Source organism: Schistocerca serialis, chromosome 4 (assembly GCF_023864345.2).
Source record: "Schistocerca serialis cubense isolate TAMUIC-IGC-003099 chromosome 4, iqSchSeri2.2, whole genome shotgun sequence".
Taxonomy (NCBI): Eukaryota; Metazoa; Arthropoda; class Insecta; order Orthoptera; family Acrididae; genus Schistocerca; species Schistocerca serialis.
In genome coordinates, this window is record NC_064641.1 from 487,631,649 (window position 1) to 487,644,449 (window position 12,801).

Here is a 12,801-nt window from a genome sequence, read left to right on the forward strand (position 1 = left end):
TCAAATGGGTGATGACATACCACATAACCATGTCAAGTTGATGAGCTGTCTGCTACTGGAATTATTTTGCCTTAAAAATTGCATATTTGAAGAGAATCCAAACAAACTAATGCCTGAATGAGTAGATCGCAGGTATTTCCCATTAATTTATGCTTTTAACACACTATTTTCAAAATCAATCTTCATATGCACACCAATTTTTACTCTGACATTAAATTAAAGCACAAATCGTGTTTTATTTATTGACATCACAATATGTACAAATAAAATATTTTTATTAATCAAATTCTGAACAGGGCAAACCATCCACCCACAGTGAACACAAAAAAAATACTGTGTAGGTATAATCATTTCTTTCATTGTACAATGTTCCCTTGTCTGTAGATTTTGGGCATATAAATACAATCACTCTAAAAAAACTCAGTATCTTTGACCATTTTTACAACACATAAATACTGATGTTTATTACATATTAACATTTATATACATTTGTTCAGTAAGCCACATGTAAATGCAATGGAATGCTTAACATGAAGATTTATGATGGAGATCAAACAAGGCAATGGAAACTCATCCATCAAACTATGATGGCAGGTACTAACATCCCAAGGATCTGAAGGAGTATAGTATTGTCTTAATTTTTCAGCACGAGTAATTAATAGCTTTCAACAACAATGCAATAAAATATCACATTTTTCCAAATGCACACAACAATGCTGAGACTTACTACATTTGTAAGAAAAAATGTAATTGGCATTTCTATTCTTGACATATCATTGTACAAAATGATCTTTACTCCTGGCCACTTACAAATGAAATTAGTGGACCAAAGTTCCGTCTTACAGCAAAGTTCAATGTTCCCTACTCCCTCTACACAACCACCCTAAGATATTTTAAAACAGTGATGACAAGATGAATTCCAGACACCTTATATCTATTTAGTTTGTGGGTGTCGTGAATCACGTGGATAGAATTCTGCAAGTATTGCTGCTGGGATCCTCTTCAACATCTCCTTCGGGAAAATTCGTAGCAGTTGCCAACCAATATCCAATGACTCAAATACAGTACGATTTTCATAGTTACCTGTAAATAAACAGTTGTTACAAATGCTGTTCAGGACTAACTAATAAAATGTTTTACATAATTTCAAATTGAATGGGGGTAAATGATCACCATATGCCATAATTATGGTTCACAGGCCAGTTTGTGGTAAACATTGATTTATCTTCATTATAAATTGTAGACACTGAAACCTACTGTTTCTTATATCATGAGTTCTGGAAGTGCAAATCAATCCATAATTTATTTGGCTCTCAGACACAAACTGAACAGGCACTTTTAAGATATCTATTTACAAATCAAAACCAATAACTTTCATCCTTGTTAAACTAGCACTTTTTGAGTCTTACCTTGAGATATGAAATTTTTCTCAAATTTTGTGAGGAATTCAAGGTACAGAAGGTCATCAGGGGTAAGAGCTTCCTCACCAACAACAGCCTTCATTGCTTGCACATCTTTCCCAATTGCATAACAGGCATACTGTAAGAAACAATAAATGTAATTCTTTTTTTTCCACATAGATTACAGCAACCAGATAATTAAGACATTTAGTTGCTAACTGACCAGTTGGTTCGATACATCAGCATGGTCCTTGCGAGTCATGTTTTCGCCAATAGCCGACTTCATGAGACGACTGAGTGACGGCAACACATTGACTGGAGGATATATTTGTCTGTTGTGCAACTGACGATCTACGTATATTTGCCCTTCTGTGATGTATCCTGTCAGATCTGGGATAGGATGTGTAATATCTGTAACAAACAAAAGTTGCTTACCAGTTTTGCTAAAACAAGTGTACAAAAAATGTGTGGTTTCTGAACTTTGTCAAAAGAACAACTCTAAAATGACAAACAGTTACTAATTAATATTACAATTCTGCTTTTATTTAAGTTTGCTACCGAAGCTAGTAACTTATCTAGTTTCTCTGAGTTCTAGTCATTTTTTAAACAGTGATTTAAGACATGAACTTGTTTTAAGGAAAAGCGAGAGTCAGCTGTATCCACTAGGAGCACTGAAACAAATGCTCTTTGAAATATCGGCTGTAACACAGCAGCAACCAACAAGACAATTTTGGTTAAATAGGATGAACTTAAAATTTTGTCAAATCGTATCTATATAAATTGTAAAGCAAATACAAAGCTCTCAGGGACAAATCAAAAATAAATTCAGTGTATTCAGACACTAGAATCAACCATGTTCGCTTCTTCAGATTTAATATCTTTAAAAGTTCAAATATAACTCCGCAATTGTTTTTTCTGTATAAATTGTATCATCCATACCATCATTAGGCATAGTTAGAATGGGTATCTGTGTAATGGAACCACTTCGACCTTCCACTCTCCCAGCTCTTTCGTATATGGTGGCAAGATCAGTGTACATGTAACCAGGGAAACCTCTTCGCCCCGGTACTTCCTCCCTAGCAGCTGAAACCTGCAGAAAGGAAAAGAATTTTGTTAAATAGATCTCATAAGACAATTAAGTAAATAAGTCACACGCGGAAAATTACATGTTTTGTGTAGTTCAATGTTTGTGAAAAATGTGTAAACTTTAGATATACAATGTAAAGTATTTATTATCAAACATTTTAAAATTGGCATCAACCATCTCACCTCTCGCAAAGCCTCAGCATATGAACTCATATCAGTGAGAATAACCAATACGTGTTTCTCACACTGATATGCTAGAAATTCAGCAGCTGTCAATGCAAGCCGGGGTGTGATGATACGTTCAATTGTTGGATCATTGGCCAAGTTCAAGAACAGACACACATTTTCCATAGAACCATTTTCCTGAAATATTTATTAATTTAGAGACCAGTAATAAAATTTGTTAAGTCAGAATATAAAGTGAAAATAATCACATGGAATGCTATTCAATACATTACACTTGCATAAAATTTACACATATACTGTACCTCGAAGTCTTGTTTGAAGAAACGAGCTGTCTCCATGTTAACACCCATAGCTGCAAATACAATAGCAAAGTTGTCCTCATGATCGTCCAGGACTGACTTCCCTGGGAGCTTAACAAGCCCAGCTTGACGACAGATCTGAGCAGCAATCTGCAGAGACGATAACAAGCATTATATATATAATCTGGTGCATTATATTAACATACACACAAACCCTACTTTGAACAAGAGAATAGTTTTAATCCAATGAAAGTTGATAAGTGAACATACCTGAACCACACAATTTCAACTGCATTTGCCAGAGCACTGTTAGTTCTGTAATGTATTAGGAAGACAATTTGGTTTATGTCACTGCCTTACAAACTTTTTCCTTCTGGTGATGTCATTATGCTAGTATTTGTTCTCTCTCTCTCTCTCTCTCTCTCTCTCTCTCTCTCTCTCTCTCTCTCTCTCTCTCGTACACGCACGCACGCCCACACACACACACACACACACACACACACACACACACACACATTAAATAAGCAGACAGTGTTACAAGATTCCTATTCCTACATACTTCATTGTGTGGCAGGCCAGCAGCAGAGAAGATTGGGATCTTTTGCCCACGGGCAATGGAATTCATCACATCAATGGCAGATATTCCTGTCTGGATCATTTCTTCAGGGTATATACGTGACCATGGATTAATAGGCTGACCTGCAACGTAGAGGGAAAAACATTTAAAGCTCTGCAGTATGCTGAATATCTAAGCTATTAGATACAATCACTTCATCTCTCAAACAAGTCTACTGCTGCACCACCTCACAGATACAGCCGACAGTACAAAATTCTATTTAAGCACTATATGAACTGGGGCAGTATGGGGGACAACAGAATCAGCCAAAACAGAAAATACATACGCTTACCTATCACATTTCCTAAACTTAAAATCTGGTTGCATAATGAACTGAATACAGTATACTGAATATGTACGTACGTGTGTGTGTGTGTGTGTGTGTGTGTGTGTGTGTGTGTGTGTGTGTGTGTTGGGGGGGGGGGGGGACAGGAGAAGATCGGTGTTAATGGAAATTGCCTAAAAACTTAATAGTTGACTGTATCTTTACACCTGCATGCACAAAAAATTTCAGCGATTAATGTCATTTGAAGGAAGACCCTTCAAAGATCTAACAAAATATCAAAGTGCTTTACATTTACAGAACATCTAAAGGATAACTGCATCTGCAGTATTCCACACTTTCTTGTGCCCAGCTTCCTACAGTTTTATCTGCAGATGTTAGAAGCTTCAGGCAAATTTTATATTTGCGAAAACCACAAAAGTATTCAGTGACATTGTGCTTATGCCCAATACCAAAACTTCTCTTTCTGGTTTCTTTCATTTTTCTAACTAAAATTTTAAGGGATATATCCATTCATTATTAGCATAGGCCAATTTATTACACCTTCCTTAAGTGAAAAGCATTTGATTTTCCTGAGCACTCAGCTCTACAGCTAAATCAGTAGATTTTTCAAGACTTCAGACCTGCAGTATGCCATATAAGCATCCACTTTAAGTGATCAAAACAATTCCATTTAAGCTAATTACTGAGTTCCTTAACAGACAAAACTGAGCCTATTGCATTGTTTAACCCACCATAAAATAGCACTATCTATTAAATGGAGCAGGAAGGATGAAAATATAGCATTTCTATAATATTTTTAGTTTAATAACAATTCAGAAAGTATTATCCAATTTTATATTAACATATTAAAAATAAGACACTGTAACTAAGTTGCGTGTTAAAAGAGTCCACTGAAAAGTAATGCCACCTAATTGATATGAGCACTCAAAGCACATTCCACATGCATATTATTCATGTCTATGTATCTGCAGCCCTCTGCAGCTAGAGGGCTTCAAATTGCAGTGTGTAACACAATGGTTTTTAAAGTAATTATGTCAGTGTGTGAAAAACAATGTGCTGTAATATGGTTTGGAATTTGAGGAATTTGTTCACTTATGGAGCATCCTCTCGTTCTGCTTGACAGTAAATGACTATATACACTCCTGGAAATGGAAAAAAGAACACATTGACACCGGTGTGTCAGACCCACCATACTTGCTCCGGACACTGCGAGAGGGCTGTACAAGCAATGATCACGCGCACGGCACAGCGGACACACCAGGAACCGCGGTGTTGGCCGTCGAATGGCGCTAGCTGCACAGCATTTGTGCACCGCCGCCGTCAGTGTCAGCCAGTTTGCCGTGGCATACGGAGCTCCATCGCAGTCTTTAACACTGGTAGCATGCCGCGACAGCGTGGACGTGAACCGTATGTGCAGTTGACGGACTTTGAGCGAGGGCGTATAGTGGGCATGCGGGAGGCCGGGTGGACGTACCGCCGAATTGCTCAACACGTGGGGCGTGAGGTCTCCACAGTACATCGATGTTGTCGCCAGTGGTCGGCGGAAGGTGCACGTGCCCGTCGACCTGGGACCGGACCACAGCGACGCACGGATGCACGCCAAGACCGTAGGATCCTACGCAGTGCCGTAGGGGACCGCACCGCCACTTCCCAGCAAATTAGGGACACTGTTGCTCCTGTGCCGTAGGGGACCGCACCGCCACTTCCCAGCAAATTAGGGACACTGTTGCTCCTGGGGTATCGGCGAGGACCATTCGCAACCGTCTCCATGAAGCTGGGCTACGGTCCCGCACACCGTTAGGCCGTCTTCCGTTCACGCCCCAACATCGTGCAGCCCGCCTCCAGTGGTGTCGCGACAGGCGTGAATGGAGGGACGAATGGAGACTTGTCGTCTTCAGCGATGAGAGACGCTTCTGCCTTGGTGCCAATGATGGTTGTATGCGTGTTTGGCGCCGTGCAGGTGAGCGCCACAATCGGGACTGCATACGACCGAGGCACACAGGGCCAACACCCGGCATCATGGTGTGGGGAGCGATCTCCTACACTGGCCGTACACCACTGGTGATCGTCGAGGGGACACTGAATAGTGCACGGTACATCCAAACCGTCATCGAACCCATCGTTCTACCATTCCTAGACCGGCAAGGGAACTTGCTGTTCCAACAGGACAATGCACGTCCGCATGTATCCCGTGCCACCCAACGTGCTCTAGAAGGTGTAAGTCAACTACCCTGGCCAGCAAGATCTCCGGATCTGTCCCCAATTGAGTATGTTTGGGACTGGATGAAGCGTCGTCTCACGCGGTCTGCACGTCCAGCACGAACGCTGGACCAACTGAGGCGCCAGGTGGAAATGGCATGGCAAGCCGTTCCACAGGACTACATCCAGCATATCTACGATCGTCTCCATGGGAGAATAGCAGCCTGCATTGCTGTGAAAGGTGGATATACACTGTACTAGTGCCGACATTGTGCATGCTCTGTTGCCTGTGTCTATGTGCCTGTGGTTCTGTCAGTGTGATCATGTGATGTATCTGACCCCAGGAATGTGTCAATAAAGTTTCCCCTTCCTGGGACAATGAATTCACGGTGTTCTTATTTCAATTTCCAGGAGTGTATGAGCAATGAGACACCTGAAAATCTGACTCCTTGGGCTCACTGTCACTGACCACCCTCCAAGTTCCAAATTGGCTCCACTCAAAGTTCATCGCCCCAAAACCTAAAAAAATACTTTTGAGCACTTCACTCTGATGCCAATAAATTGGTGCAAGCAAAGGAAGTTCTGGCTCTATCAAGACTGACACACTACAGTGATGGAATCAACAAACTGGCCTCTCTTTAGGAGAAATGTGTTCATTGCCAGGGCGACTATGCTGAAAGTTAAAGATTTAGAAATGAAGAATAAAGAGGCTGAATTTTAATAACATGTTTTACTTAAAAAGCTTTAGGGGTTTACACTCAAGATATTCCGAGGCATTTCTTTTCAGTATGCCCACATACATATAAACGAAACCCAATTATAAGTAATTAAGTCTTTTAAAACTCCCCGGGGAAGCAGCTTAAAACTGATGAATGTGTTCAAACTTTATACATAAAGTGGAAGTAAGAACCACTTAATACCTGATACAAGAGAAAAATACTCTAAATAGCTATATTTAATTCCTACAGTTTTTCAGTACATGTAGGCTCTATTGACATTTATCAACTGAATAAAACATACTGAAATTCTTTTAGTCTTCATGAAACCTAAATTTACTGACTTCAATGTGTCTTTCAGTGGCTGAAGTAAATTGTCCGTACCACTTTTCCTGAGAAAGTGTGTACCTACAAAATGTCTATCAACTTCATTGAGCTTTTAAAACTCATTCCACCACATGTAACATGCTTAAGTAATATTGTTTCTTGGGTGGGACTTAACCCTAACAGTCAGTGTACCAAATCAAAAAGTTTACATTTCGAACACATTAACTACAACAACATTTGGAACAGAAGTTAGTGGTGGCTCCTAAACACACTATTGCAAATTGCTGATTTGTGGACTTATAATTACCTTAAGATTTTTGATTCTATCATCTTTTACCTGTATCAATTTTCACTACTAGTATGATACACCCTGTGTGAAAAACTTCTCACTTTGGCAAGCCTGGTACTCTGCACTCGACACCATAAGCAGCTTGTATCAGTTGGGCTTTAAACCAGCCTTGGGTCTAGTGGCTGCATGACAAAGTGTGCTGGACACAGCTTAAATCCTTGACTTCCCTCTTCTCTTTAATTAGCACTCAAGGAAAAGTCCACATACTATTCATCATGTGAAGCAAAAAGAATGACATGGATCTCACAATGAAAAACTTTCCAACATGTGTTTAAGGAGCTCAAATATTAATTAAGCCTCAAACTAAAATAACCAGTAACATTTTATCAAGCCATTTAATTTGGAAAATAATAAAAGTATCAATGAGAAGGTGTTGGTTTCAGCCTGAAGATCTGATGCAGCTCTTCAAGATGTTTTTGCATATATCTACAAAACTACTGCCCCAGCTAAAGAAAAATACTCAATATTAGTCATCAGTTTCGTCCAATAATGGAGAAAACATGGAACATTGTGAACATGGTAACTTTAAGGTGATAAGAGTAGCAATTTTCTTCAAAAATGCTAAGCTTCAGTTCAGCGTGTCACCACAACCAGGTATTTTGCTTCCACATCCATTGGCTTTACCAACTAACCAAAGTAAGAAAATCTGCACCAGGAGGTGACACCAAACATCCATTTACATGTCAGTGGTCAAAGTCAACAATTAATATCTCATATTCCTCCTAGCCCACTACCCCTAAATGCATTAGAACATGCTTAATGTACAAGCCTGATCACCCCTTACATTTTCCTACATTGCCGAAGTGAATTCCTTCACGTCGCACTGCATCTTATCAATTGACTGTTTTACTTATGATGTGCCGCAAATCCCTGTTTCCCAAGAGTCAATGCTGTATCTTTTTGTTGGTTAATCGAGACACCCATCTAATCTTCAGCATTTGTCTGTAACGACCTACTTCAAGATCATGTTACTTTCAACTTGCCAGTACTGTTCATTATTCATGTATCTTCTGCTGCAGGCTACACTCCAAACAAATACTTTCAGAAAATAATTGCTAGTGTTTGTATTCATGTTTGATGTTAAAAGAATCCTAGATAGAAATTATTTGGAGTACTTTAATGAATCCAGTTAACATGTTCCTAAGTAAATACAATCACTTCATCTCTCAAACAAGTCTACTGCTGCACCATCCCACAGACTACTAATGGTCAGAATTCAGTGTACTAAGTTACTACAGATGGAGCACAACTTTAAAAGTATGACTAAGGAAATGAAACAGAACACCAGTAAAGCACATATTTCAAATGACAGTAAGAAATCACAGAAACACTATACTTAACAGGCAAACAGAGATTACAGCTGTATTTCTTTCAATTAAAATTACTTACTTACTGGTCATACCAAACTCTAGAGTCCATTACTGCAGCAACGTGTTTTCGCCATCTGTCCCTGTCTTTCCTTCCATCCCCCTTCAATACCTAGGCTGCTCAAATCGGCCTTCACATTGTCCTCCCATCTACGCCTCGGTCTCCCCCACAGGACATTTTCCCTCTAGGTGCCCTACCAGTACTCTGCGCAATGCCCTGCCCTTATCCATTCGAGCTACGTGACCTGGCCATTGCAACCTACGTGATTTAATAATACTGATTATGTCAGGGCTTGAATAGAGTTCGTGAACCTCTTCGTTATGCAGTTTTCGTCACTCTCTGCTAATGTCATCCCTTTTTGCTCTGAAAATTTTCCTCAAAATTTTGTTTTCAAATACTCAGTGAGAGACCAAGTCTCACACCCATACAGCATAATTGGTAGAATAATAGTTTTGTATATTCTAATCTTTAAATTCCTAGACAATATCCGCGATGCAAGTAATCTATTCAGTGAGAATAAGCACACATTTCCCGCCCATAGTCTCTTCTTCAGTTCGGATTCAATCTCATTTCTCGAAGTGATGTCCACGCCTAGATACTTAAATGTGTTCACTTTTTCAAACGGCATGTCTCCAACTCTTAACATTTCTTGATCTACTGCTGTTGGCATTCTAGTAGTAACCAGGTATTTAGTTTTGTCTTCACTTATCCTTAGACGTACATCTTCACCAGCCTTGATTAACGCATTCGCATTTGCTGTTACAGATTCTTTCCTATCGCTAATGATGTTTAGATCATCTGCACACCCAAATATCTTAATATTTCCATTTAACTCCACACCCTCTGAATTATCTGCTGCCATTCGTACAATATATTCTAGGACTAAATTAAAAAGTAGCGGAGACAGGGCATCTCCCTGCTTAAGTCCGTTCTTTATTACAAGTTCTTCTGACTCCAATTTCAATTACAATTACAGTGTGTTATATAGGGAGCTGAAGTTTTAACTGATCTGGGTATGTTTGAGTAATATGTATCTGTACAAGTGAAAACCCACATCACTTAATGTTAACCTACACTTAACACAAAAGTTGGTTTCAACATCACATTCTCAATATAGTGTGAATATAAATATCAGGCTTCGCTACTGGTCAATTTATTACCACAGTCAGATTTTCTGCTGTCACATTCATTGGCTTTGCCAACTCACAACAAAACTGTCGGCTTCCAACCTAACCTAGGCCTCAGGCTGCGCAACAGATCTGTCACGCACGTTTGCTGAACATCACAGTAATTTACCATGCTTGGGCCTATTAGGAGTGGTATTCCACTGTCTTCCTCTGACCCATTGACTTGTTAAACTAGTTTTACACAAATCCTAAAACATGGCACTAATTGTTATTTCTTAGGGTTCCATGCCTTATCGGATAGCTTTGTTGTCCATCTGTCTGTCCTACTTAAGAACCCTTTCTATCAGCAATGGGTAGACATATCACACTCAAATTTATGTTGCAGAAGGTCTACGGTCCCTTGTCGACGTAAAAGTTTTTAAGTCAATGCGATATGCAAGATATGGCCATTTATGCCACACATTCTGATACTCTAAAACCCACTCATAGAAACCTATAGCGTACCTCCCATTGACCTAGAATAATGAAATTTTGAGAAGCAAAGTTTCACAGTATAAGTAAAAAAAAAAAAAAAAAATAAATAAATTATAAACTTGTTAAATGGTAATTATATCACTTATCTCTCGTCACTTGAACATTCACTGCATTCATCATCCATCAAAAGCATAACAGATGAACATTACTGCATACCAACATACAATGAAGTAAGTGAAAAAGTTTTAATAAATAATCTCTCGTTACATATATAATCTGAACTCTTCTGCTCACTTATTTTAATGTGTTGGCATAGGCTGATGAACTACAGAAGAGATTTTAATACAGTCTTGGAATTCCCATGACCAGTAACACTTCTTCTTCTTCTTGTGCCTTTGTCCAATATTTATGCAGGGACAGTTGGCATGGTTATGGTCGGATTTGGCATAGTTAATTTAAGGGATGGCCAGATGCCCTTCCTGTCGCCACCCTGCTACGCGAATGATGCCCGACTGGGAATTGAACCCAGGACCCCGTGATCCAGAGGCAGCAACGCTAGCCACTAGACCACGAGCTGCAGATAACTTGCCCGTATCAATATCAAAACAGGTAAAAATCATCAAGATTCTCTATTCCAAGGATGGGTGAACTACATATATCCATAATTAAGTCTGTACCGAGCCCTCAGCCTGTGAGTCTTACCTGCACTTGACCAATTTTTTTTTCCAGATTCAAGCTGTTGGCAGAGAAAGCATATGATCAACTGGCCCTGAACTCCAAGTCTGACATTTATAACTATACTTACCCACTTGACCTCACACTATTATTGTACATAAAGCTAAAATAATTTTATATTCAAAATGTTTCACAAAATTGAGGCAAGATTATACTGTCACACATCATCCATTCCATTTTAAGGCAAATCGCCTATCAAGTATTCAGATAATGAGTACCATTATACAAAATATTAAACAAGTGTTACCCTGAATATCAAGGTAATCCTCAGCCAGAATAGGTGGTCCTTTATCAATGGGTTTCCCACTCCCATTGAATACTCTTCCCAACATATCTTCCGATACTGGTGTGCGCAGAATATCTCCTGTGAATTCACATAGTGAATTTTTGGCATCTATACCTGATGTGCCTTCAAAGACCTATAAAAGAAGAACAATGTTTAAAGAAATACACAAAAATTTCAGTAACATTCAGTGCACCATATACCTACACTTCGTCTATTGCAAGATTGCCCTATGTTGTTTCGACTGCCCCCCCCCCCCCCCCTCCCTCGCTAAACGACATAGTTTTTTTTTCCTTTTTAAAATAAATTATGCTGTTAACATATTTACGGAATTCTACCGAATAAGGCAGAACATTTGAAAAGTCTTGTAAAAGTTCATGAAAAACCTTACTTATCTAACGTACCTGCACAACAGCTTTGGATCCACTGACTTCCAAAACTTGCCCTGACCTGATGGTCCCATCTGCTAGTTTCAACTGCACTATTTCAGCAAACTTCGGAAACTTCACTTCATCAAGTATAACCAGTGGTCCATTGACACCAGATACAGTTTTATAAGCTGGAAAGATTTACAGAGCACTTGAAACACGAGAACTTATAAAATACATAAATTGATGCAAGTAATCCTAATGACAGAATAAAATCTTAAACACGAAATAGTGAGCGGAACATCAGTCACCTGACCTCTTTCGGAGCTGCACATCGACCCGCCCACAAACTACGATCCTCCAAAACTTCCAATAAAGCATGATATTTAACGAAATTAACGTTACGAACGTTTTCGATACTTACTGAGGCGAGGCTGGGATATAAAATCTCTTGAAACTGCCAAAACATGTTCTTTATTCGCCTGATTAGGACTTATAACTTTGTTGTACGACATGATTCCCGTCTGCTTTCCCTGACCCTTCACGTGCCGTCACGTGATGAGTGTTGTATATATAATCTCTGGGTTGATGTAACCAGCGAGTATTATATTATGTAAAGTAATTGCATGGAGGTACCTCCACGAGTAATTGGAACTGCGAGCAGACTTCTCAGCAGCAGCTGAAGAGACTCGTTGTGACTACTTACATGAAGACTGAACAAGGCAGCGATCTGTCTGCTCAGATAAAATCTATGTAGACTAATCGTAGTGTGTGGACTGGAAATCGCCACAGTCTGGCGCGTGAAACGTGTTTGAGTCAGCTGTTTGTTTATTCACCGACCTAGTGTTTCTCCGTTGTGTGTTCACATTGAATTCTAAAATGGCTCTGTGCTCTAAGATTAGGCCTAGTTGATTAATGTATTTAAATATATAGGAGTCACATATGCTCGTAGAAATTTAAGAGCAAGAAATACAACGAGTGA

General features: G+C 39.4%; 1 protein-coding gene across 1 annotated transcript; it reads right to left on the reverse strand.

Annotated features, from left to right (window-relative positions):
• Nucleotides 1–211: 211 nt before the first annotated feature.
• LOC126475201 (V-type proton ATPase subunit B) lies at nucleotides 212–12,401 on the reverse strand. The gene is made up of 10 exons (XM_050102852.1): nucleotides 12,244–12,401; nucleotides 11,856–12,010; nucleotides 11,416–11,587; nucleotides 3,531–3,670; nucleotides 2,975–3,121; nucleotides 2,670–2,849; nucleotides 2,340–2,490; nucleotides 1,624–1,811; nucleotides 1,410–1,539; nucleotides 212–1,083 (listed from the first exon to the last, which is right to left on the reverse strand). The coding sequence occupies exons 1-10, from the start codon at nucleotides 12,332–12,334 to the stop codon at nucleotides 935–937; spliced, it is 1,503 nt and encodes a 500-aa protein (XP_049958809.1). The 5' UTR covers nucleotides 12,335–12,401; the 3' UTR covers nucleotides 212–934.
• Between the last annotated feature and the right edge of the window lie 400 nt (nucleotides 12,402–12,801).

Bases quoted from the DNA above. Each gene is read 5' to 3' on its own strand.
- LOC126475201 (XM_050102852.1), bottom strand. From the start codon at position 12,334: ATGTCGTACAACAAAGTTATAAGTCCTAATCAGGCGAATAAAGAACAT. The intron at 3,122-3,530 runs GTATGTAGGAAT...TCGTCTCTGCAG, and splicing joins CTGGCCTGCCACACAATGAA to ATTGCTGCTCAGATCTGTCG. The intron at 1,540-1,623 runs GTCAGTTAGCAA...TGTTTCTTACAG, and splicing joins CTGATGTATCGAACCAACTG to TATGCCTGTTATGCAATTGG.